The sequence below is a fragment of the Lingula anatina genome, chromosome 2, assembly GCF_051362555.1.
Source record: "Lingula anatina isolate TDL-2025a chromosome 2, LinAna3.0, whole genome shotgun sequence".
NCBI lineage: Eukaryota > Metazoa > Brachiopoda > Lingulata > Lingulida > Lingulidae > Lingula > Lingula anatina.
In genome coordinates this window covers 18,607,420-18,634,350 of record NC_141768.1, presented here as the reverse complement: position 1 = coordinate 18,634,350, position 26,931 = coordinate 18,607,420, and the positions used below count along the sequence as shown (strand labels likewise).

At 33.6% G+C, this 26,931-nt stretch overlaps 2 protein-coding genes across 6 annotated transcripts in view; one reads left to right on the top strand and one right to left on the bottom strand.

Annotated features, from left to right (window-relative positions):
- Nucleotides 1–26,931, top strand: part of LOC106171059 (spectrin beta chain, non-erythrocytic 1) — a 90,454-nt gene that overhangs the window by 13,500 nt on the left and 50,023 nt on the right. For both annotated transcript variants that reach the window (XM_013551179.3, XM_087006779.1), the window contains exons 12-29: nt 103–290; nt 614–796; nt 1,250–1,292; nt 1,691–1,822; nt 2,296–2,378; nt 2,583–2,721; nt 3,066–3,274; nt 3,596–3,773; nt 4,596–4,796; nt 5,150–5,245; nt 5,441–5,554; nt 5,767–5,994; nt 13,708–13,936; nt 15,995–16,092; nt 16,357–16,443; nt 17,125–17,190; nt 17,385–17,515; nt 19,405–19,464. In XM_013551179.3, the coding sequence (XP_013406633.2) occupies nt 103–290; nt 614–796; nt 1,250–1,292; nt 1,691–1,822; nt 2,296–2,378; nt 2,583–2,721; nt 3,066–3,274; nt 3,596–3,773; nt 4,596–4,796; nt 5,150–5,245; nt 5,441–5,554; nt 5,767–5,994; nt 13,708–13,936; nt 15,995–16,092; nt 16,357–16,443; nt 17,125–17,190; nt 17,385–17,515; nt 19,405–19,464 (2,465 nt within the window). The remainder of the gene's footprint in view (nt 1–102; nt 291–613; nt 797–1,249; nt 1,293–1,690; nt 1,823–2,295; nt 2,379–2,582; nt 2,722–3,065; nt 3,275–3,595; nt 3,774–4,595; nt 4,797–5,149; nt 5,246–5,440; nt 5,555–5,766; nt 5,995–13,707; nt 13,937–15,994; nt 16,093–16,356; nt 16,444–17,124; nt 17,191–17,384; nt 17,516–19,404; nt 19,465–26,931) is intronic.
- LOC106171058 (5-hydroxytryptamine receptor 4) overlaps nt 7,253–26,931 on the bottom strand; it is a 35,288-nt gene continuing 15,609 nt past the window's right edge. Inside the window, exons 1-2 of one of the 4 annotated variants that reach the window (XM_013551175.3) lie at nt 23,911–24,069; nt 7,253–9,853 (exon numbers count right to left, since the gene is read on the bottom strand). In XM_013551175.3, coding sequence (XP_013406629.2) covers nt 8,500–9,552 — 1,053 coding nt within the window. In that variant the 5' untranslated portion in view covers nt 9,553–9,853; nt 23,911–24,069 and the 3' untranslated portion in view covers nt 7,253–8,499. Of the gene's footprint in view, nt 9,854–14,771; nt 15,112–23,910; nt 24,070–26,931 lie in introns of those variants that run through there. The other 3 variants (XM_013551176.3, XM_013551178.3, XM_013551177.3) reach the window with 3 other exon arrangements.

Here is a 26,931-nt window from a genome sequence, read left to right as displayed (position 1 = left end):
ATTTTTATTTTCAAAATAAAAAAAAAGCATTTTTGATACTGAAGTGGGCATTAATAGTCAATGTAAGTTTGATCAAAAATTTTGCTTTAATATTTTTTATAGATTGTTGGACTTGTGATGGCCATAGACCAGATGAAGCAGAACTTTGAACAGGCCAGTACTGCTCTGCTGGAGTGGATCAAACAGAAAGTGAAAGCGCTGAGCCTTAGAAGATTTCCTAACACCTTGGATGGGGTGCAGCAAGAAATGTTGAAGTTTAAGGACTATATTTCATTGGAGAAACCACCAAAGTAAGTTTTATGTTCTTTGTTGTTTATAAGCATTGTTTTTTTTTCTATCTGTGTTTCTGTTATTTTTCATGTTATATAATATAATTAGTTTTCCATTGCCTCTTGTTAAGATAGTAATCAGAAAAATGATAAGCCTCTTTAGAAACAGTTATTAAGAACTAAATACAGGTAAGTAGTGGAATTCCTTGATTTTGAACAGTGTTTCAGGGCTCTGGCAGACTTTTTAACCCCTACCCACCATCTTCCATGGAACAAATCATGAAAAATTTTAACAAGTTGCAAAAATGGTCAGACCTGACTTGAATATATTTCTTTTTCTGCAGGTACAAAGAAAAAGGCTTACTTGAAGAGGAGCTATTTCACATTCAAGCCAAGTTAAAGGCTAATGGTCAGAAGGCTTACATCCCTCGTGAGGGTCTGCTGGTCAGTGATTTGGAGAGGGCCTGGGCAGGACTGGAGAAAGCTGAATATCAACGAGAAAAGGCACTGAGGGAGGAAATGATAAGGTAACCATCTTAAATAATTGAGCAAGTAAAAATTTGTATTTACATGAAAAGCACTGTCTGTTTCTGTGTTAAGTCATATTTAATGGATTTTAGACTGGATAAATAAATATTGGAATAAATGTGTTTTGGTTGTTGTTGTTATTATTATTATTATTATTATTATTATTATTATTATTATTATTATTATTAATTTATTTTTGATGGCACACACAACAAAGACTTTTTCTGTGTGTCTTTGTAAAGATTATTTAGATGTTATAAGTGTTTTCAGTAGTTGCATTATGAATAAGTAACTGTTTGAACATTGTGTTTCAAATCAGTAATATGCAATAGAACTGTGTTCTTATAATGTTGAATGATTACTGAAAGGCCATGAGAAAGATAAGTTTTCTACTGTGTTTTTATAATAAGTAAATAAAGTTTTACTACTGCTACTTACCTTACCAATTTCAGGCAAGAAAAACTGGAGCGTTTGTCAGCCAAGTTTGAAAGCAAGGTTAGTGGTTTACACAATATGCCACATTTCATCAAGGATTGAATTATGTAGTGACAAAGAAAAAGCATAATGCTCATCATTAATTTGCTGAATATCAGGGTATTTGATAAATTACTTTAAAGTTATTTTCTCCTTTAATTACAGATATGATGAAGTCTTTTTTAAAACAGCTGCATATTTGAGCCAGCAGTTATGAAAAATTTGTCAGACTGAAGAACTTTTTGTTGGACTGAATGGCATCTCTTTAAATTGTTGCAGGTCCCTTGAACCGACTAAATGCAATTTTTATGCCAGTCCTTGAAAATATTGTCAGTCGTGACCAGTAGGACTAACAGATTCTACTTGTCTGTAATTAACATCATGTTTCAAGTAATTAGCACAGTTTTTCTTTCCTCCAGGCTGGCATCAGGGAATCTTGGCTGGCTGACATGATCCAGGTGGTGTCAGAACACACCACAGGAACAGACTCCTCCCAGGTGGAAGCAGCTGTCAAGAAATACGAGGCCATCACTGCTGATATTTTATCAAGAGTAAGACCTTTTTCACATCCAGCGATACATTCAACTGTGAGGGATAAACATTTTTAGTAGAGTGGCTGTTTTGTAAGAGAGTCACTGAATTGGAGCCCACCCTTCACCCCTCCAGCCAAATACACAGCAATATCTAAACTTTCGAAGAATGTGTGAAAATGTGGGAAAATCATTTTAATCAGTACATGTTAGGACCTCTCAGAGTGGACTGATTCAGTTACAGGCACTGCTTGATATGATAAGGGGCTGAGAGGATATGAAATCTCCCACTTATAAATGCATTCTCATATCTGTTTAAAGCAAAATGTTACAAAGATAAAGTGCATTTCAGGTGTGATTTTTGGTTTTATATTAGTTACAATTAAAGTTTATCTTGACAATGACAAAATTGGCCAAAAGCTGATAAACAATTAACATATCAGGTTTATTCTCTTTCATATGTTTTAAAATGCACCTATCTTTTCTTCTGTTAGAAAGACAGGTTTGAAGCTCTCTCAAGTATGGCACAAGAACTCTTAGATGGTAATTTCCACAGTGCTGAGACCATTGCCAAAAGGTAAGAAATTAAGAGCAAAATGTGCAATTTCAGTCTCAGTTTGATATTTTGTTTCCAATTATAAATATATATATAAGAACAATTTGATTCCATTATAGAAAATTTTACAACTTATTTTTAGAGTATTTGTTATCACATTTGAAGTTCATAAATTTAGACAAGTGGCGTATATTTATTTTTTTACTTATTAATTTATTTATTTAGGGAACAACTGATCAGCCTGAAATGGAGGAATTTACAGAACCAGCTTGAAAATAAGAAGCGTGTTCTGATGGGATTCCATGAACTGATGGGTATGTTCAGAGAGATAGAGGGCATCATGGCTGAAATGAAGGAGGTTGAGGTATGGCATTTCTGTTTCATTTCAGCTTTCAAGTTACTCTAATTGTCTGTTTAAATTTTTGTTTATCGTCTTTAATGAAATTTATAAAAATATGTTTATTGTTTGAAAGTCATAAAGCAGTACTTTCCTGCATAACTTAATAATTGTACATTTTTTTGAAAATTTATTGTGATATATAGCAATATTTTCAATGATTGGCCAATTTAACTGCCGTTATTGTTCAATTGAATATCGAGTTTATATATCTGTAACAATACATATCTTCCAGACAGTTTTTTTTAATTTTCATTTTGCTTCACTTGAACACAATCTGTGACTCAGTTAAATACCTGTTTTTATATCAGGGAAGTGTAAGATCTGAAGACTTTGGCAAGCATTTACTGGGAGTAGAAGATCTGTTACAGAAGCACAGTCTGATAGAAACACAGATCCAGGCCCAAGGTCAAAGGGTCAAGGGTCTTAACAAGAGGGCCAGAGAATATGGTCACGTGAAGCAGGCGGAGACTGCTGTGCTATTGAAAAGGCTGGAGAACCTCAATAAGGATTATGAAAAGTAAGTGTGTTTGGTAAGAAGTGTGGTAGTGATTTGAGATGCTGATAAATAACCCATAGATTTTTTTAAATAAATAGTTTATAATAGTAAAGATTTTGAAATTTTTAAGGTAAAATATTTAGAATATTTTAAGAGATTTATTCACATCTTATTGAACATTGATGTATGAATTATATTTCATAACAAAACTTTTGAGTATTGCACCTGTACAATAATCTCTGAAATTCTTTCAAATAAATCTTATTTCTATAAACAATTAAAAAGGTACATCAACAACAAAAAATTTGTAAAATACTAGTGAAATATTTTTTTTCAATCTAGCCTCCAGAAGCTAAGCACTATCAGAGGTGAACGTCTCCAGGAATCACTGAAGTTTTACAAGTTCATCCAGGACAGTGAAGAGGAGGAGAGCTGGGTGCTGGAGAAACAAAGGCAGGCCAAGTCCATGGTGACAGGCCGAGATCTCAGGGCTGTCATAGGTCTTCTCAAGAAACATGAGGTAAGGAACACAGGCTGTGCTAAAAGGTTTTTTTTTTTTTTGGCTACTACAGGGATGTGATTTTTCAAGTTTTTTTTAATTTCAGGCTTTTTAACTTTTTGTTTTTAACTCTGTTTTTGAACTTGTCTGGGATAATTACACATTGTTTAATCCCCCCCCCCCTTCCCCTCACAAATGACATTCCTGATACTAGCTCTTCTGACAATCAAGATTGAATAGTGGACTAATGTTATAATACATTTTAGATTATTTATTAGGCCATTGTCCCAGTAGGTGGGCAGTTGTCTCAGGCTAGTGCCTAACTGCACAGACTGAGAACACATCTGCCCTGTTTGGTCAATTAGGAGACATTACTGTTCTGAAGCTGGTATTTTTTTCTTCCTTGCTGTTAATTTTAAAATTATGAAATATGTTTTGGGTTATGTCTATGTAGCAATATTTTTTTTCAAAAAAGTCTGCACAATATTTTGTTTTCTTGTTCTCTGCATGCACCATGAATTCAGTCACCAGATACTGCTACCTTGAAGATTGTGAAAAGTACATGACTGTTCTTTGTCTGATAACTAAAAATCTGCACATTATTTGTTTTGTTTTTTTGCTCAAATTGTCTATATGCTTTGCTGTCAATTTCTTTCAATTTTTTTTTTCAGCCTATGTAATTATAACCTTCTAGTTCCAATTTTATACATGGCTCTACTGAATGAAGAAGCGCAGTCCAGAACTGTCATCAAAATATGGTTTCATATGATAAATCTTTGCTGAAAGACTTTGAGGATGCTCTGTTTAATTATTTATCTATTCATATATTCATTTGTTTCTCAGGCTCTAGAAGCAGAACTCCAGGCCAGACATCCCAGGTGTCATCAGGTGTGTCAGCTCGGACAGCAATTGATTGACACCCGCCACTATGCCAGCACTGACATCAAGCTGCGAGTAGACAGTCTCAAGGACAAGTGGACGAGACTCCAAGAACTGGCCAAATCCCGAAGGACAAGATTGGAAGATGCTGAAGAGTCACATAGAGTATGTAGGACAGTGCTGTCAACTCTATTATGCGTATTTTGCACATTATGTAGTGAATCATCAGGCTTCCATTGTTTACATTGGCTATTCTATTGGTTGTTATATACCAGACAATATTTCTACACTTTTAAAGTACTACTTGTCATGTTTGGCACTCTAGCAGGACGAGGAAACATCTTATACTGGAAAATTTTATCAAATTATTTTTCAAAAATTATAAAAGATTTCATCATTTCTTATTTTCTAAATTCCTATTTTGGTGTAACAAAAAGTCATATATCTTAACTAGACTAAACCAGTAAGCATAATCTATCCCATACATGGTCTTAACAGACTGGTCCGCTTTGTTCTAGTACTATGCTGATGCCAATGAAGCAGAGTCATGGATGAGGGAGAAGATCCCTTTAGTTTGCAGTGATGACTATGGCAAGGATGAACTGAGTGCAAAGGTAAAGCTAAATGAAACGAGTTGATGATTAGGTCATGATTCTATCATTTACAATTAGATGCAGTAAAAGAAATTTACTGAAGAATGGACCCAAAACTTAAATTTGGAGAAACCATACACATGCACAGTGTGTAAATTTTATTGCTTTGGTTTGAAATATCCTCATTCTTTGTTTTTACCATTTTGACCTTTTCAGGCCCTGTTAGTGAGGCACACCCACCTGGAGGAAGAGATTCAAGCTTATCAGCATGATATACAGAGATTAAATGAGCTTGCCAACCTAATGACTAAAGCTGGTCACCTGAGTTTGGTAAGATTATGTCATGCTATTCTTTCTTATTCTCTCTCACATAGTTACTGCTGACCTGTTCTATGCACTCAGAGCTGTATGGGCCAATTTATTATATTATATTATTATATTATATTATGGCATAGGTGACTCACTTTTACTCTATTGTTAACTGATAGTAATGACCAAGAACTTTGATTTTTATGTTTTTTTTCTTTTTTAATTACATATAGCCACCCCCAGAAGTGTTAGAAAAGAAATTCAGTGAGAACACAGAAGAAGAAGTTGTTGACAAAGAAGGAGAAACAGTTGAAGAAATTGTGGACATTCCATATGAAATAGAGGTTGAGGAAATAGTAGAGAAAGAAGTGATTCAAGAGTCAATAGAAGAGAAGAAGCTGCCACAGGTCAAAGCAATGTATAAATACAAAGGAGAGGGGTTCCAAGTGGACAAAAGAGAGGCAAGTGTTATCATTATATTAAATGTGAAGTCTAGGAATAATCCTGTGCTAAAGTCAAATACTTTTGTTTTACAGATGCTATCTAGTATGAAGAAAGCCTTCTGTATAGCATTAAGGTCATCACGTGACATAAGTTGATCTCTTTTAGGCCACTATTCCAATTTGACCATGTCATATAATTATATGCCAGATACATGACCTTTCTTTGCAATCCCACTTCAAGAGATAATGTGTCACATCCAAGCACATTCTCCATTCTCTCCTGACACAATAGCATAACTACAAGTTGAGTCACTATTTTTGAGCTGCAGACTCTTAATGAAAACATATTAATTTGGTAACATGATTTGCAGTTTTGTAACTGGAGAAAAAAAATCCTATCCTGAATTAGATGCTTGATTACCTATGAAATAGATGAGGAAAAAAATTGGAATAGTCCTTTATATCAAGCTTTCAGTTTGTGTTTTATTTACAGTGATGACCCTGTAAATCTTCTTGTGCAAATCATCACATAATATGATTTGAACAAACCCTTACCCCTTTTGTGTGTGTGTGTTTTGTCTTTTTTTTTTGAAAGTACTTAATATTTATTTAATTAAAAATATATTTCATCTGATAAGAAAAAGGATGAAAGTAATGGGATTTCCTGCCATTGTTTCCTCTCAGCCAGTTGATGTGATTCTGATTTTATTTTTCTAGGGAAAATGTATTTCTAGGGAAAAAGTTCTTTTTTTGACAGGAAATTAGCAGAAAGCAAAAAGACATATTTTGATAAGTATGTAATTTAAACTAAAAACTAGAAAAACAATCAAAGCACAGACCTCTGCAGCTCAATCTCCATTATTTATTAATTAGTAGATCCCTACCAAAATCTAACAAAAATTCCTTGTTAAAGGTAATATATAACAGAATGGGGGGGGGGGGGGGGGCAGGTTCTAATTTTGATTTAATTTCAAGAATAAGTTAACTTGGAATCAATTAGGTTTTGGTGGCGAATCATTAATTGAGTGCTTTCTTATATATAACTTTATTTGAGAGATTGGAGAGTTCCCAGAGTTTGCCAAAATTGATACTTGTTTTAAATCAGATCCAGACCAGATGATAGGTTGTTTTTATGCTACACCCAGTAATCTGGTTACATCACTATAGCCATAACCTCTGTCTTACTGATTTTTATTTACATCATGGATGGTGTAAGGTTGACAACAAAATCATGTTTAAAGTTCATCAATTCCTTTAATGTGACATGTGGATAAGAATGAACATGGCCATATGGTGTTCAGAGAATCTGGCAAAGAGAATGTCTATGCTCTGTGTAGACATTTGAAGTTTTTGTGAGAGAAAATGCTCTTGAGATTTTTTTACAGTAGTATTTCTTCTGGATTTCTACATAGATAGCTTTTGCTCATGTTTTAGAAATGTTTCCACATTTATTTGAATGAACTGAAGTTCCTAAGGCAGCATTACAAATGACATTTAAAGGTCTTGATAAAAACATTTTGTATGTATGACATACAGATATCTTATAGACAGTATGACATTTATTTACATTAAATGTATATAAATATATAGTGTGACGGATATATATTACAAATTGATGTAAATATGGATAGACAAAGTATTTATAACCTAATATTCACTGGTCTTACTTAATTGCCACGTGAAAAATATACTCTAGCCGTGTTCACAACTGACTTAATTTAAACCTGAAGCTCTACAACTGATCAGATGACCTGATAGTCCAACATGGGTTTAGAAATTCTGAAAATGATTTGGGACCCTAGGAATTCTGTTTGCCTGCTGATGTCAGCAAGACTGTTTCTGGTTGACATTTAATGTAAACACAGCTTTGTTTTTGTCAGACGTATGTCAATTAATACTGTGAAATAATACTGTAAAGACTTGCTTAAAAATAGTTACAAGCCCAAAATAATTAGTTTGTTGTATGGTGAGTTCGCCAACCTCTGAATCCACATACTACAGCAAAACAAATGGATAAATAGATTAATAAATAAATTACAAGAATATTCATATGAACAATAACAGTGATAATGATAGAGAAACATAGTAATTACTACCATGACTACAAGACAAAGTTTTTTTACTCACAAGACTTGAATGCCCTATTTTTTATAAGAGTTAATATTTTTAAAAAATTGCCAACATCTTTTCCCTTTTTCTTATACTTAAACTTATTACCAATAAACACTTACAAAAAATTTTCTGACTTCAGAAATTTACAAGAAATAACTGCACATTCATTACATCAAACATAACTCATTTTACTTTTAACTATGACTTTCCATGTAATTTACATCTGCTGTCTTCCATTATATAGAAATCAATAGGATATAATAGAAATCAAAGTGCACAGCAAAAGTCTAAATAAGAATACAAAATGGTTTTTTAGGCCTTTACTATTATAAAACTCTAATGATAAGACTCTTTACACTTCTAATAAAACCTGCTTTTTGTATTGCAATATGGCCCTATGGGCATGTACAGCTATGTGGACTCAGAACTAAGTTCTACATTAAACAATCCACAGTTTAAAAAGCGAATCTGCCTTCTAAAGGCCATACGGAAATCCTTTCTAAATATACCATATATGAAAGGATTGGAGGCACTGCTCAGAAACTGCACCCAAGTGGAAAAAGCATTCAGCCAGCCAGGGACAATATTGTTATAGAATACAACTTTCAAAAGTTTTGTTACACAAAATGGGGTCATGCATACAAAAAAGACAGCCACAACAATTATGAGACTCTTGATTACCTTCGTATTGCTTTGAATGAGCTTAGTTGTCTGTGAGGTGCCAGTGCTGTTGGAGTCGCTGGCAATCGACTGAGAACGTGGCACAACACAAGCTTCAATTCTCCGTGCACACTTGTTGGCTGCATAGGCTATGCAGCTGTAACATCCAACCATTATTACAGCGGGGATGAGAAAACACACAATAAATGCTATGACAACATAAAATACAGCCATATCTTGTTGGTAGTGCCAGTTAATAGCACAAACAACCTCCCAATAGTCATAGTGCACCCAGTCTAGAAACACGGGCACAAAGGCAAAGATGAGTCCTAGAATCCAACTAAAACTGAGCATCATCATGATTTTCTTCGTTGTCAGATAGTCTGCATATTGGAGAGGATGAGCTATGGAGTGATAGCGGTCAACACTTATCCAGGCCAAAGTCTGCATTGACACAATGATCAACCAGTAGTTAAAGGCACATTGGAATCGGCACCACATGATTCCAAATGGCCATCCGTCTGTGATCAGGGCACAGCATGTCCATATCATAACAAATATGGCGTTGCACAAGTCTGTTATGCTGAGGTTTACTATGAAGATACTTGCCTTCTGCTCATATAATTTTGGATATGTCCATACTGCTACAATGACAGAGATGTTACCCAAGATTGAGCAAAGAATAATGGCTAGGAGGAATATGGTTCCGATGATAATGGCTTCAAGTGATCTTCTTTGAAAATCTTCCTCGCTGGTTGTTAAATTAGTGTAGTTGGAGTCCATTGTGATCATGGAATCATTCATCTGGTCCACTTTGCGCTGATAGTGATCTAACACTGCTTTAACTGTTGATTTTTGTGGTTAAAACATTCTGAGTCTTGACCTTGTTGTGGACTTTGAGCTGAGATATTTTTTATAAGAAAAATTGGTTTCTTAACCAAGCATAATTCAGTTTCAGAATTTGCCACCTGTCCGGAAACTTGATACATGAATAGAAGAATGGAATGCATTATCTTCTTTTCTTTTTGTAATGTATGCAATGAGAAGATTTTATGGGTATCCATTTGCAGTTTTCATGTCTTCTCAGCTCTTGCATCATGTTTCCCTGAAAATAAGCAAAGTATAAGATGAGTTCATGCCTGAAAGTCCCTTTTCAAGGCTGTAAGCTGTTTTGTTAAACAGATGGAGATGTGAATGTTTGTTATTCACGTCATAACCAACAGAATGTGGAAACATTGATGAGGTCTTTTCTGGTGAATGCCTTTTGAGATAGTTATGAAAATCTAGTACAGTGTCTTAAGGTACACTATCTGCAATTGTCCCAAAGTCATTTTCTTATGTCAAAGCAAAGCTACTTCTCTTTCCTAATGCAGACCTTAAAGTGCTACAGCCTTCTCAAATAAATGTACCTGATGTTATTTTTTCTGCTGAAGGGGAGACATGGTCGTCTAAATGTTACAAGAAACATTTAGAACTAAATAATTTAATTAAAATAGTGTAAAACATTGACCTAAAATGCAGAGTGGGGTTGAGCTGAGATTCAAAAGTAGGATAAAACTTATTTTTTCAAGGTAGATTTGGAAATCGTGGATAGCTAGGATACATTTGAAAAATATGTATTTGTAAATTTGGTAATAAACAATGGCCATTTGATTTTTCCAGCAGTTTGAAACATTTCACTCTTTTTTTTTCCATTTTCTTTGACCTACCGGGTATATTTCATATTATTTTTCTATTAAGATTCCCCAAGGTCACTTCTGTTCAGTTTGAAAGTGTGTGTATGATGTGGAATATAATAATTGAAAAAAAATTCGTAGCAATCCCTATGTACATGTCATAGTTTGTAAGCACAGTGCAATCTTTAATAGCCATCACACCATTTAGTAACCTAAACAAAAACAAAAAAAAAAGGCTTGAAAACTTAGTAATTGAAACCTAAAGAGTTTTACATATCTGGTATGGCACCTGTTTAAATAATATTATAGTATTATACTATATATTATAATATATTTTAGTTTATTGTGCACTTAAATGGTTTTGCTTACACACAGCTTTTTATACTACTGCAAGTTCACTGACAGGTTACAATGTAATTTGCACTGCAAAGCCACCATACAGTATTGTGGAAACAATTACAAAATATTTTTGTTGCTCAATTTAATTTAAATTACTTAGTTTATTTATTGTACATTTATCTGAAAAAACTAAGATTGAATTTGTATGATATCTCATAAAATGGTACCTGTGCCATATCGATGGTGACCTGCTATAGGAGTTGTACCACCATGGGGAATAGAATTATGTCATTGTCACACAAAAAACCAAAGTGATTTTCCAGCAAATTCTGTTTGTGTTCACAATCTCCGTCACTCAGTGTTTGTTGTCTCCTCCCCCAGGGAAAAGAACACCCAGAGATACTGCAGCTTTGGAACATGATTAAGCGACTTCCATTATGAAACTACTATCTTTTAATGAGTGTTATTGCTTTTTGTTTTATGGAGATAACTCACTGCAAACAGCTGCTACTTCATGGAATACTAAGTTGTACCATTCACACTAGGTTCAGCTTAAAAATTAAAAACAGTTTTCTGTGATAAATTCTCCGCAGAAACAGTTCATCACCCCTAGGAATCAAGACGGACTGGTTACAAAAAGATCCCACTCTCACAGGCACCTTGGAACATTGTTGGAATATGAGATCTCTTGTTAGCAATGTAGTTGTCAACTTATGGACTTTGGAATGAAATCATGCACGTTTCAGTCAGAATAGAATAGAACCTGCCAATAGTCATTAACAGAATTTGTACATGCAAGAATAGGGATTGTATGGAAAAACCAGTGACATTTTCTCTTCTCTTTTATAATGGTTATGTAACTTAAATCACCAATTATTTATATAAATGTGTATGTCTCGTACACCTCATACATGTAACACTTGGCTCTTGACAAAGTCAGTTACATATTTTCATTAACAAAATACACAAAATCTATAAAAAACAAAAACAAAGAAAAAATTTGTTGCATAACTGTATCTTGAGCTTCTTTTTTTGTCTCTATTTAAGATTATTATCAGAGTTTATGATTTGCGGGACTATTTCATAGGATTACGTAGAAGGTGATAATTAAAAGGGATGTAATGAAAAGCAGGTGTTAAACCCCAGACACCCTGGCAACTGTTAATTTAGAAGCGAGTTATGTGATAGATGGAAGACAAGTCACCGTAGGTGAAACATTATGAGTGAATTGACAAGCTGCATGCAAGATAATACAGAAGTAATTTTTACATGCAGCTTGTGCAATACCTTAATGATGCATGTGTAGGGCCTATTCTTTGCAAGGACCATCTGAGTGATGAAATAAATCCCATGTAAAAATTCTTGCTGGACATTAAAAAAAAAAAAAAAAAAAAAAAACATCAAGAATAAACTAGCTACATATCTGTGAATTTCAGGTGAAAAATCAATCTGTGGCCATGGTAAGGAGATTCTAGGGCCCCTTGGGGCCACATTGCCCATAACTTGGACGATGGAGAACACAGGTCCTAGGCCCCGTTCACATTGCAAGTCTATTTTCTAAAAATCTATTTTCTATTCACGGTATCTTGTAATCACGGTCCCTGTGCCCTGAATATCCCGCGGCGTAATTACTGGCGGCGCGAGCCAGTTACTTCCAAAGCTGTAATTAATTCTCGGGATATTCAGGGCACAGGGACTGTGATTACAAGATACCGCAAATAGAAAATAGATTTTTAGAAAATAGACTTTCCATATGAACGGAGTCTTTTATGTTACATGTATCATTTTGATATACATACCAATGCAATCTCTTTTTAATACAGTATTGAAATTGAGACCATCCTAGAGAAGAAGAGAAGATCCTCTAGACAATTCTACGTTCATTGAGAATATAGCATTTAGACTATCACCACATATGCAGAGCATCACTTAATAGGTATTCTATTTGTTCAGCAAGTAGTGCACCTGGTGTGATTTCAGAGAGATGACAATGAAAGACAGTAATCAAAGCACAGAGACACACTCACTCTTTCTCTCTTTCTCCCCCCCCCCAATCATCTAATGAAAATAGTGATAGCTTGAGACACAGTTGCCTTCCCTAATGAAGAAAAATGTAAATGGCTAAAGACCACAGAAATTTACTCTGAAAGTGTAGATTTAATATTCAATTTTCATATGCTGTGCTTGAGGCAACTTGTTGCTCTTACAGGAGATTGTAAATTACAATTTGAAGACCAACGTAAATTTTCAGTTTAGCATGGTGCATGGTTTGAGAAAATTTAAAAGAGAAAACAACACGACTTGATATTTATTTATGCAAGAATCCCAGGGAGAGCCAGGATTGGTATACAGATAATGGGCACTTTGCTGGAGTTGGTACTGCTTGGAGTGCAGCGAGGCGTGGAACACATTCGTTCATGATATACTGTATGTTGAATACAGTCGATATAGTCTTTTGTTCTTCACCCTAGCCATGGCTTACTGATGGAGGCAGTGTGAAAGAAAATTTTTTTGCTAATAACTCACTGTGTAGAATTGATGAGAACATTAAGTGCATGGTGCTTACTGATATTGCCTGTCATAAAAACACATCTGAGGAGGTTTTTTTTTTTTATCTTACATGCATTTTGATATTTTATATTTGATGCTTTTAGATATGATTTACAAAGAAGCTTTTGACATTTTGTGGCATGCTGTTATTTTGTTTTCATTTAAGCAAAGACAAGGTCAGGCTTCTAAAAATAATTTGACATTATTTGAAAAAATAATGTTTTATTCATTATATGATTTTTTTTTACTTTAGAATTAATTTTTCCAGCAAATCAGTTCTCTTTCAGATCTTTTTCTTCACTTTATGACAGTGTTTTAAATTGTATAATAAACTGTCAGAAAGTGCTGGGCACCGTCTGTGTTATTTATACATATTATCTTCTTGCCCTATTAGGTAATGCTGCTTCTACAGCAAACCAACAAAGAATGGTGGCTGGTCAGGAGATCCACGGGCCAGGAGGGATTTGTTCCTGCCAACTATGTGAAAGAAACCACCCCCAAAATCATACAGAAAGTGGTGAAAAAAACAGTGAAAGTGCCGGAGAAAGTGAAGGTGAAGAAGGTCACCAATAAAAAAGAGAAGATTGTGAAAAAGAGGCGCTCCCTTCGAAGAACACCTTCAGGTGAGAGGATGAATAGAATTTCTACATGTTGTTAAAAATGTAGACAACTTGGAAATGCAATTCGGCAATTTAAAATATAGTTTCATTGACTAAAAATATTATTTTTTTGGAAGACGTAATTCACCTCAAAATGAGATTTTTTGTTTCCTTGGTGAGTAAGTTAAGCCTAATTTTATAGAGTTTTCCTTTTTTTCCATTAATTTTGTCAGTGAATGAAAGTTTTGTCAACATCCTCATGCTGCTTGTATTTTCTTACACTATTTAATGGCTTCGACAGTAAATAAAATCATGTACATGTAGTTTGTATGGGTATATTTATGTTATATTGATTAGGGTTTAAAAGCACCTGTAATTTAAATTTTGACCACTATCTTTTTTTTTTCATTTTGGATAAATCCAGATATTTTCTTTCTTCATGTTCTAAGTAAGATTTATGTAGCAGACTTGGGTTACAACAAATAACTGACACTTGTGACCTAACGTGCTCATGCAAATGAAAAAACGTGATCATATAAGTGAAATACCATTACCTGATGCAATTATCCGTGTACAATAAATTTTTAAAACCATGTTGGTATTATTGACATTCTTCACTGGCGTAGTCAAAATTCAGCTAGTGTTTGTGGAAGCGCAGTGCTTAAACTTTGTACTTGCTGATGACTTCTGCCAGAAACAGTTCCCTCCTGTAGAATTTACTGCCAAAACAACTTATTTTCCCAGCACAGCATTATTCCTGGCAGAAATGCAGTTTCACTTCTTAATAATAATTATTTTTCTATTTGTTTACAAGAAATGACTGAAATTGATATTACTTTTTATACATTGTTTTACATACCTGCTTCTGGGATATAAGTATATTTCATTAAGCATGGATTCTCTCCTCATGTGTTCCTTTGATACTTTCTAATCCTAACAAACCATACTTCTGAGAGTTGATCACGCGTTCTGGAGAGTCCTGATTTTTTTATCCTTTTTATTGATATAGGGAGGTGTAAGTGAAACCCACTGTGAGAATTATTTGTTCAGCCTATCATGCCTCAGCTTGGTTGTGACGTAACATATAAATCAATACAGTCATAGGCTACGCAGGTCCCTTACAATGCCAAATACAATTGTTTTCTTCTTGGTGAATGTTTTTGTAAATCTGACTGAACTATACGCAGTCATTTGTATAATTTATAAAACACCAAGGAAATTAGAAATATATGCATCTCAAGGGGTATAGATTTGCCAGTTCAATGATGATTTAGAAATTTAAAGAAGTTATTTGATAATAATTTGTCAGTGTGTTTGCATGGATATGTCAGCTTAATGATAAACACTAATGATCAAGTGGGTCATTAACATCCTATCTACAAAGGTTCATAACAATAATACATTATATTAATAAGGGCAGATAATAGTTTGCTTACTGCACTAGTATTTACCAGCTTTTATTTAGTTTCCCAGAAAGCAGTTATTTCAGAAAACTGATGGAATTGAAAAATGTGTTTCTGGGCTTCATAGCTTGTACGACAGCATATATGTATACATGTATGCATGTGTGTGTGTGTGTGTGTGTGTGTGTGTGTGTGTGTGTGTGTGTGTGTGTGTGTGTGTGTTTGGGGGGGGCATATGCAAGCAAGCAAGTGTTCATATGCATTGTAGAGTTCAGTATTACTCTCTACCCAGGTTCTGGATTTAAAAAAAAAAAAAAAAACAAGCATGGGAGAATGAGAGAAGCATGAGAGAATATAACAACTGGAGCCTGAAGTTTTCTCAAACCTCTTTTTTTCTCTTTTCACTATGTTCAGTCTTATCATCTAAGTCATCCACCAATTTCAATCCAATCAGTCTTAAATACAAATTCTGCACCTTTGGGCTTCATTAGATAACCTGACATCCTTTGATTTGTGAGTTCTTAAGCTGAACATACCTATTAAACAATTAAGTCATTCAAGAAAAATGCATTTTATCATACATAAACATATACTGGATTTAAAAATGTTTTGTATCAAATCATGGAACTATATCTACTTCCATGGTCAAATTGATTGTTCCTACTGGTATAATTTTCAGTGCGATCTCAAGCCAATCTTCATTTTGACAAAGAAAATGTTGAAGAACGTCAGCAGGGCATTAATTCCACCCATAAGAGGCTTACTAAACTTGCCAAGGTGAGGTATCTGAGTTCATTAACATTTGTGAAAGGTGAAATATTTTGATTATGAAAAGTGTTGGTGGGATTGAACAATTAAGATGAGATGAGAATTAACTTATTGTAAAAGTGAGTCTCTGACTGCTTTAAAATTGTGATTGTATATGGTCTTTATGTAGATTTTAAATTATTTATTAATTTATTGGTATATGTACTTAATCAGCCTTACCTTGGTGTATTTGTTTATTATAAAGCATCTTTTCCTTCTTAATTTTTCATTCAGGCACGCCGCCTATACTTGGAAGATGCCATCCAATTTTTTCATTTCTACAGAGAATGTGATGAGTTTGAATCTTGGATAAGAGATAAAGTAAGTCTAGAGTTATTTTATTCATATTTTGAGGAAAACCTGGTTTTATGTACCTTTTTTCAGGTAATAAGTCACAGATATATTAAGATGCTCTCATTCCAAACATTTTATCATCACAGTATAGTAAGATTAATTATTAAGAGATAAAAATTTGACTTTCAGTTGATAAGGATATTTTGATATGCCCTTATACTTTACTTGTTCTATTGTTTTGAGTTATAATTTGCATTGCTAAATATTGTTTTGAGATGTAATCCAGGACAAGTTTTCAAACATCCTTTAGTCTCTTGGTAACAGTTAGTTCACTCGTAAAAATGCGACTGACATACAACATTTACCAACTGTATCATCACACACACTCACAGACCTGAAACTCTTGAAAAAAGGTATTTTGTGGATGTAAATTTAGAGAACTTTCTACTTACATGTATTCCATGTGGTAAACTGATGAAGCACAAGAAAATTGTTGGTTTATCATGGTTATTTTGGTATATAATATAGTATTTATGAATTGAAGTAAGTTTGTATCTTGAAGTGAAACTTATATATTATATATTACATGAAATCCCTAATATCTTATAGATCATCACAAGTTGAATCAAATTGTTGGGGATATTGAAGAAGTGTTATTTAGTTACTTGATGATTCCATAAGTCTGCATTTTGCCTTTTTTTTTTCTAGGAACACTTGTTGCAAAATATAGAAAACCAAACAGAGAATGTTGAAGCATTAAGGAGAAAATTTGAGGTATTACTTAAAATGACATGTTTGATAAATGATAATAAAATTTTCATAAAGTAGCCTGATAGAATTTTACCAGAAAGTGAAGTACATGTACCTTTATTATTATTATCAAAATTTAGAGTGTTCAATTAAAAGGTTTTTTTTTTTTTTTTGTTTTTTTTTAAATATTAGCCATTTAATGAATTGATTTTATTCAGAATTTATTGACTGATCTGGCTGCTAACAAAGGAGAAGTTGAAAGAATCAACAAGCTTGCAGATGATTTTGTAAAGAATGGACACAGCCAACAAGAAGCTGTGCGCAGACGACAAAAGGAGATCAATGACCGGTTAGTTTCCAAATACCCAAGGCTTTTGTTTGAAATACCCACTGTGAGATGACATCTACAATACTAAATTTTGGAGGACATCATCAGCATGTTGCAATCTTTTTTTTTTTCTTAATGATAAAATTTCTGAAGCATAATTAACTACATGTAGTATTATATCTTATCCATTCTGAGTAGAACAATATTCATTAAGAACGTCAGTGACAAACAACATATAGGTTGTCTGATATTAGTCTGATTAAGGTTACCATTATTTTTGCCACACTCAAATTAGATTTTATAGTCATACTTCAACTTGTCTAGAGGATGTAAACTTAATAAGGAATATTCCGAAGGAGATACAAAACATAAAGGCAATTCACAAGTTTATGAAAAAAGTTTTACCATTAAGAAATGAAATGAGTGAATACTGTTGAAGATGTTCTGAGAGAACTAAAAAAGATACACCAAATCAAATCTGTATTTATGATTATCATAATTATTTTGTGTGTTTTTCTTCTTGAATGTCTATGCATGTGCAACACTTCTTTCTTCCTTTTTATTACCAAAAAGAGGGCAATGATCCAGACTTATTGTCAGTTCTTAGAACTTGGACAAATGAATATAATGGATATAAACTATCAATATGATGGGTTGGATCACAGCCCTTGTTCAGATGATCACTAGAGGGCAGCACAGTTGCCAGTGTGACATACCGTCTCTGCTCTATTGGTTACATTCTTTGAGCTAGAGGTTGTATGTACTAGCATGTCCAGTTTATTACTGTCAGAATTGCAATAGGATAGGTTCAGTTTTTGCAAAAAAAAAGAACTACTGGTGAAAATCCTGTTGATGCTATTCTAAGACCATAGCCGATGGTTGAGAACAAAAGATCCAAATTTAGTGTATCTTACAAACATGCACATAACACATGAATGTGAAGAATACTACACCTGACTTTTGTTCCCTGTCATCTGCTATACTATATTTTTAGCAAGATAATCCACACATAAACAATGTGTGTATGTCCTCCACTTATTTGTGTCACATACACCTGACTGACTCGTGGTCTATCTGTTACTTATCTTAGGCTTCGTTCACATGCAATGTCTATTTTCTAATTTCTATTTTCTATTTGCGCTATCTTATGATCACGGCCTGTGCCCTGAATATCCCGCCGCGTAATTACTGGCAGCGGGAGCCAGTTACTTATAGTAACTTATAGTAACTGGCTCGCGCTGCCAGTAATTACGCCGTGGGATATTCAGGCCACAGACCGTGATCATAAGACATACCGCGAATAGAAAATAGAATTTAGAAAATAGACATTGCATGTGAACGAAGCCTTATTGTCTGAAACCAGTTCAGCCAAAGTGTTCACTTACTATGGATTTGGGTAACTTTTTTTTAATCTTTTAAGATTAAAAATGACAAAGAAAAAACAATTAGTATAATGATATTGTACTATTTGATTCATTGCTTATTGTAGAATCTGTGAATTTTTAACTTCCACTTTCTATTTCACTGTTGCTCCATATTTGAGTTGATTTGTAGTTTATAATGCAAACTATCAGCCAAATTACATTAACCATTTAAGTCATAAGTTGCACAACATTTGCTTTTTTTTAAAGTGTTTTTTTATTACAAATAATAGCCTTGATGAGCTTGTGTTTTAAAACATATAAAAGACAAATAAATAAAATAAAAAATATATATATTATGAAAAAATAAAAAGATGAAATACTGTATAAACTGGCCAATATCTCCAAGTCACTATACAAGATTTCGGAGCTCTATGTAATTTTTGTTTTGCTGCATGGAATAGTTGGCATGAAGATACTTTATTTATGATCAATATTATATTGCTGTTATAATGACATTGTATTATATTTTTTACAAATCTGTTTCAGGTGGGATGCCCTCAATAGTTTGAAATTAGAAAAAGAGAGAGCTTTAGAGGGGCTTTCCAGGTAATTATAACATCCCTTTTTTTCCATCGATATAAACTTGTAAGTCCATTTGATTACAATTGTTGGTGCATTTACACACAGTTTCTCAAGACATCAGTCTCATTTGTAAATAGGATGTCTTAAGCCTAGGTCCCAACTGAACGTGCGGGCTGCTACGTGTGGTCTACGGCCAAAAAAATGGGGAAAACGTGGGAGTTCGTGCCTGAGGAGCACGTCCATCGTGCGACTTTTGGAGGACGCAAGCAGCACGTAGAAACTTTTCGACATGATCAACAGCCGCTACGTGCGATCTAGCTACGTCCTAGCAGGACGCAAGGAAATTAAAATCGTGCGTCCAAAATATAGTTGGGACCTAGGCTTTAGTTGGGTGTGTAAACATATGAACATATCATCTGGTACTATCAGAACTTAATAGGAATCTAAGGATTGCTGTGCTTTTAATTATTAATGTTGGTAAACAAAAAAGTACCATTCTCCAAATCCCTGGAATTTTATATTATTACATACAAGCTTTCATCTTTTCCCCCTAGGCTGTTGTATGTATGTTACTTTGGGCTTTCTTCAAAATAGTCATACGTGCATGGCTGTTTTGAAAGATACTGTTTTGAAAGATGCTTGTGAATACATGACAATTAAAAAATACAGATCTTTTAAAGTAACTCATCACAGTGTGGTTTTCCATTCCAGTTGACTTGGCACACCTGTCTATTTGCTTAAATCTAAATTTTGGAAGCTGCATTTGATTCATTTAACAGGCCCACAGCAGTTTCAATAGAAGTGGAATTTTGCTGGCCAAAAAATGTGTTCTTTCAAACAGTCCCCCTCCCCCCTCTAAGGAGGAGATTGGAATTGCTGTAACCTATGACTTACAGGGATAACAACTGTTTGTTTTGGCAAAAAAATGGATTTTCCTGGGGTAAATGTCAATTTTCCCATACTTACCAATGGATAATGAATCCATTCCAACATTCAGAGTTAGTCCCTGTTTATTTTATTTATTTTTTTCCAAAAAAGTTTGGTCTTTTGTAATAATCTCTTAGGGGACTATTCCAGACAATGGCCATCTGTGGTGGTCACGGTGTTCGATGGCAAGCAGATATTCTAAGAATAATTGCAATAACTACCATATTGATGGCAAAATGGAATTCTTTTATATTTCTATAAGTTGTTTATAATGTATTTATTGTGAAATATGGATCTCATACAAAGAGTTGTTATCCCTTTAATATCTTCTCACTGTTAATGAACTTTGTCATTCACACTCCCTTTATTCTTAGAAGATTAATAGGTGAAGACTTCTTATAGCTAGATTGTAGTCTTCACACATAGCAGACTTGTTTATTTGAAAGCCTGATGCCTTCAGCTCAGCCAAACATGAAACATGGCTGCATTTCAGTATTATCTTCCGCCTTTCTACAAAGAAACTGGCATGGAAGATCAACATTTAAGCTATGTTGAACAATTACAGTTCTGTATTGGCAGTTAAGAGTCTCCTGTTATTTATTACTATTAGGTCCGAGACCTGTGCAATTAAGCTCTGCTTGAAAATATCCTATATACTGAAAAATAGACCTGTAATTGTTTAAGGTGGGCGTGCTAAGCACCATATACATAGAGTGCTGTATTTGTCATGGCCAATTTCCTCCCAAGTGTTACGTTAACACTTCCTTAGATTCAGGACCAGCTGAGTAGAGATCAAAATTACAAAGTTTTAGTGTTACATTTAAATTGGGTTCTATTCAAATGATCCTATGGTGATTTGTTGTAGGGATGATAAGGATCCTACAGTTGATTTCCATTACATTTACTGATACCTTTTTTTTTACATAAGTTTGTTTGTTGTTGTTGTTGTTGTATCTTTTTTTACTTTAAATACTTACCAAATTTCAACAAATTTGATTAATTCCATTTTTAAAGAACAGTGTATGTTGGCTAACGTTAATGAATGATTCTAAAAATTCAAAAGATGAAGTTGGTTTCATGTCAGAAGGAATTTTTTGATGAATTTTGAAAAGAATTGTAAATTGGAAAAATAAATGTGTTAAATACTGGTATATGTGTAGCATATTTAGGGGGGTTTTGACAATAACAAACACTAAATACTAACTACGAAGACCCTGCTCTTACTTCGTAGCAGTCCGCCCAAATCACCACCAAACCCCTGTGTATGTTGCTGAATTTTTGCAACTTGTTGTAACTCGAATCTCTTCCACAATCTTGCCATAAAAATATAGTTGAATAAAATCTGTCAACAATGAAATTTTAAACCTTTTATTTGCTGCTGTTGCAACCCGTGACTGTGTGGACTTTAAGGAGAAATCTACATTTAACTTTTGGGACACATTCCTACAATCTCATGTTTCTTGGAAATATGATAGGGTCGGTGATCGATTTTTTTAAATGTCTGGTGTCCAGGCAGTCATCACTTTGCTGCAAAGTGTCAAATGGCATCCAGGATGAAAAAAAAAATGCTGAGTTCAGAACAATGTAATTGCCTTATCATTTTAAATGAGGCAATCAAATGAACTAATATATGTTTATTTATTAGTAAAACATGATAAAACACCCATCAAACATTTATTAATATGCGATTGAACTCAATTCGTACATGAATTTTTTGATGAGGATTTCCAGAAATATTTTTAACTTGGTAGACGAACTATGAAAAATGAGGTTATGATGAGCAAAAAGTGATGAGGTAGTTCATACTTGGTATTCATATCGGTACTTCAACAGTTTGCAAAACCTGTTTTATCTATCAGTCATAATTTCCTTTGTTTCATGAAGTAAGACTTAATAAGGTTATGTTAAAAAGATGAATGTAATGAATTTCAGTGATCCTTTTTCTAGACACTTTGAATGTCTATGTCAGCTTTTGGCTTCAGCAATTATTGGCACAGTTGCTAGCCAGCCACCTTGTGTTTCATTTTTCATCCAAAGCCTCAATTTTTTTGAAATTCTATCTTCTTCCCACTTCATCAAGATCCCTTAACATAACACTGTACAGAACAGAAAATTGTTTCCCTGCATCAACTGATACTTCAGTTTCACTTACAAAATATTAGACTTACCGGATATAGGATATTACACTTGACAATTACTTACTAATTTTCTCCTCAGTTTCCAACCATAATCTTAACCCCCTACCCCCGTGGCTTAGAGAGGTTTCTGGAGGGAGTGAGCCTGCAGGTTGCACCATTTGTCCAGAGAAATTTACTGTATACAACCAAACTACAGTTAATGCTAAACAATGTAACAATTTTATCAAATAAAGGCTTGTGTCTCTACTAAAGATTTAGAGGTTTCCACTTGAGATGATTTCCAGAATACATAGATAACCACAGCTGCATGCATGGGTATTTTTTATTTGAAACCAAATTTATTGGTTACTTGGAGTTGCTCTATATTTCCATGAAATCACATTATTGTCTTGTCCAAATTGTCAGTGGAAATTATCCATTATTGGCTGATGCCATATAAGACTAGAAACCATGCAAGGCAGGGATAATGAGGGTTAATCTCTTTGCATTGGGAATGCCTTCTTAGAAAGTAATATGAAGGTAACACACAAAGCCTGATGAATACGCACTGTTGTGCAAAGGAGTGTTATTCTTCAGAAAGTAAGAGAAAACAACCAGAAAAATTAACCTGGATAACTTCTGTCAGCTTCTATTTCTTAACGCATGCACTTGCTAGTTTGTCATTACTTCTGATCCCACTCTTCTCCGAACCCTTGGAAATCCTGCTTGATTTAACACAAATAAGCCATTAGACCTTGGTTTATCTTGGGTGATTCAAATTCTGTCACATTATAGTAGCAATTAAATAAGACTACCACTGTTTGCATTCTTCTAATGGCAACTTCACAATACAAGCAATTTCATTAACTAAATTAGTAGCCAATTACAAATTGGTTTAACAATAAAACCAAATTAGCAAAGAAGTAAGTGCCGTTATGTTTCTTGAGTTTTAACATAAAGACATTTATACCCGCTAGCTGTGAATGTGTAATGACATGTGAAGAAACTGTTTGCTTGATTTGATAATATTATATTATATTCATTGTATACTCAAGCAGGAATTTTTGATTTAGAATAGCAGTAGGGTGAAAATTTGTCATATTAGATACACAAATTATATTACACAATGATTCATCAAAGAAGAGGCACGAAACACTGAAAGGCATAAACATTAGCAGAAACAGACAATTTTTTTTTGTTTAAACCCTTTTTTTAAACTAGTAAATGAGTTTTATCAAACTGTTCCTAATTTGTTTATATGTTACAAAACACCCCCACCATTTGAATTATTCCTAAATGCTTAGAATAGTAAAACAATTATAATTCCTTTCTTGAATAAAGAGTATATTGATTAACATTGCCCCCCCCCCTCCCCCCCCCCCCCCCCGCACCCCTTAAAATAACTGAAATTGAGATATTATCTTACTTTTCTGTACCTGTACATGTAACTGTTAATCCTGGTTTATCTTCCTTTCATGTCCACTGCAACAGTTAAGCATTTGATACCTGATAGTATATGCACTCCCTGTTATATATATATAGAGATATATAGGATTGTATTTGTTTCCATGTTGGCTTTTAGTTCCGTGTGTCCAAGAGGGCAATAAAGGTCCTAATTGATTTGGTCAGGTGTAACTCATTATGTTACTGGGGCATGCAACCATGGTTAGGACAGAGGGTTGGCAAGTTTTGATGTGGACAAATTCAATTCAGTTGCCCATTCCAAAAATTGGCAAAATGAGGGATTTTTTTATTATTATTATTGTGACTATACAACTGAAACAGATTGTACTTATGAATATAATTGTGATAATATTATCCAAGCTTGAAATTTTTTTTTTTTTTGTTAATTATTCTGCTTTAGTTTGAAAGAGACTCTCATGTTAAATGAGAAGCTTTTTAACTATAAAATAACAAAGCTTTTGAGTCATATTTTATTTACTTTTTTTCTATTCTTAAAATATCTATATTGACTGCAAATTTTATTTTGTCACGAACCAATTATTATTTTGAGATACCATTAGTGAATATCGAAATAAGTTTGTTAGTCTGTTACTGATATAAGATTGCAGTTCTTCTTTTGTCACAAGCTAATTGGTTTTTATATACAGACTCTATATTGTCACCTTTGCAACTGTTTTTGTTGTCACAGTGACTGTTATGGTCTGACCCACCTGTTTCTCACCCAAAAACAGCCAAACCATGTTACTTTTGTTTTACCATTGCCAGTGCTATATGAACTCCAGTGTCCTTAAAATAAGTGTAAGAAGTTGTGAATTAAAGTTGAATTATGTTTTATCTTGTTATTATATACTACAGTTACTAGAAATATACATTCTGTGAATGATGTGACTTGGTAGAAGTGGTCTCTCTGGTCAGCAATGTGCTTCCTTCATTTTGTCGTTATATATATTACGTTTAAGAAAGAAAAGGTGCTTTCTCTCTCTGTCTCTTGATTTTTTTTTTTACACCTATCTGTATAACATTTCAAGTACCGTGTGTTTTATGAAAGTATACAAATATATAAAGATTTATATTGATGGTTGTTCTGAATTCCACAAGAGATTGTGATGAGTGAAACCGTAAATTAATTGGAAGTGCAGACATAAGGAGAAATTTACTAAATGTTTAACTTTATGACAAGGTATTTGCAGACATTTTTAAACTGTTCATCTTATAACATATAAACAATATTTATGTTGTAGTTGAAATAATCCTGTTATTTTAGATGAATTTTTAAAATGTTCACCATCCAAGTTGCTTTATTTATTCTCTTTCTGAACTTTATTTCCCTGCTATACTCAGAATTTAAAAGTCGCTTTTTTTGTAACTCTTTTAGAGGCTGGCGCAGGTAAATACTTTTTTTCCATATCTGGTATTGTTTTTATGAGAAATGATTTGATATTGCCACAAGCTCAGGAAATATGATGACAGTCAACCTCAATGATACTACCTGAAGACAGCTCATTTTTCCATTAAAGAAACGCCTTAATGAAAAATGTGTAGTTACTCAAAGAGCTGCAGAAAATGGTTTGATGACTAAGTAGCATGCAGTGATTCTAAAGTAGTTTCTGTTATGTACATACATGCTCATGTAACACATAAGTTTTCTCCAGGGGGAGGGGGAGAAGAGAGGATGAAGTATTTATCTTGAAAATACATGTTGTTTGTTAACTCTTAAAATCTTTAAGTTTCAGTTGGTACAATATCCTTTTTTTTTTACTTAAAGTTACATATAAAGCGTAGATTTTTTGTAACACATATAACCAGTGTGTTATAGGACTAAAATAAAGTCGACTTGCCAAAGGATAAACCAAATTAATCACTCAGTCAGCCAAAAATTGTTTAAAAACGGCACCTCTTAAGTCTCTCAAATGATGTAGTAATGTATGAGGTATAACTGCTGCACACCCAATAGGGTAAATAGTTTCATGAGGGTTGGCAGAAATGACTAAGGGTTATGATATAGAACACAGAAAGAAAGCAGTAAATGTTTAGGCATAATTTTTATAGAGGAAACCAGTCCCTGGTGGTGGTATCTGGCCCTCAGGTGTGAAGGCAACTTCAGTCATCTTTTTTTGATTTCATCTCTGAGTGAATTACATGAGCATGTGTGTACTTGATAGAATTTTAGGCCTTAATTGGCAAACATTGGACTGTGGCATTTTATTTTTCTAGAAGTATAGGGATGTGTATTTAGAATATAGATATTGAATGCTGTGTTCGAAATCAGTGTCTTAATCAGTGGAATTAGATTATAAGATTATGATTATGTTAAAGAAAATGTTATCAATTTAGGAATACATTAAAGGAATCTGCATGGAATATTATGCTTTGCATTGATTTAAAGGCACGGACTTTTAACTTTTAATCCAAAACACTTGACCTTTTTATCCAAATCACACGAGTGTATTTTAGTGAAGTTGATAAATATGATAATTAAATATGATAAACTGGGAAGTGTAACTGTCACTAGTATGCTTATTTATTTCATTAAAGAATTGGCCCTAAGAAGAATTTTTAAACCTATGGTTATTATCATTATTATTATGGTAACATTAATGATGTTTTTCTTTTGATAAGTTTTCTAGATAATGGTGTGTTATAGAAGATGTTTTTGTAGATATGAAAATGTGCAGTGATGTGCTTTTGTTGTTCAAATCCTTGGATTGTTGTAATTTGATGTACTGTTAAAGAATATCCTTGATATTCTTTGACATTCCTGCCAACAAGGAAGTTGGATGTAATTGAAGTCTACAGTTTCATTATAAGGATCATGCACTGGATAATAAAACATGTTGCTTATAGCAAATTTTCATGATTCTATTAAGAGCCTTACTTGTGGCACACAATTGGTGAAGACTATAAGTACTTATCTGTTAAAATTTTAAAGGGCACCTACAGAATTTGACTATCAATTGACTAAAGTATGAGGAATTTTTAAAAG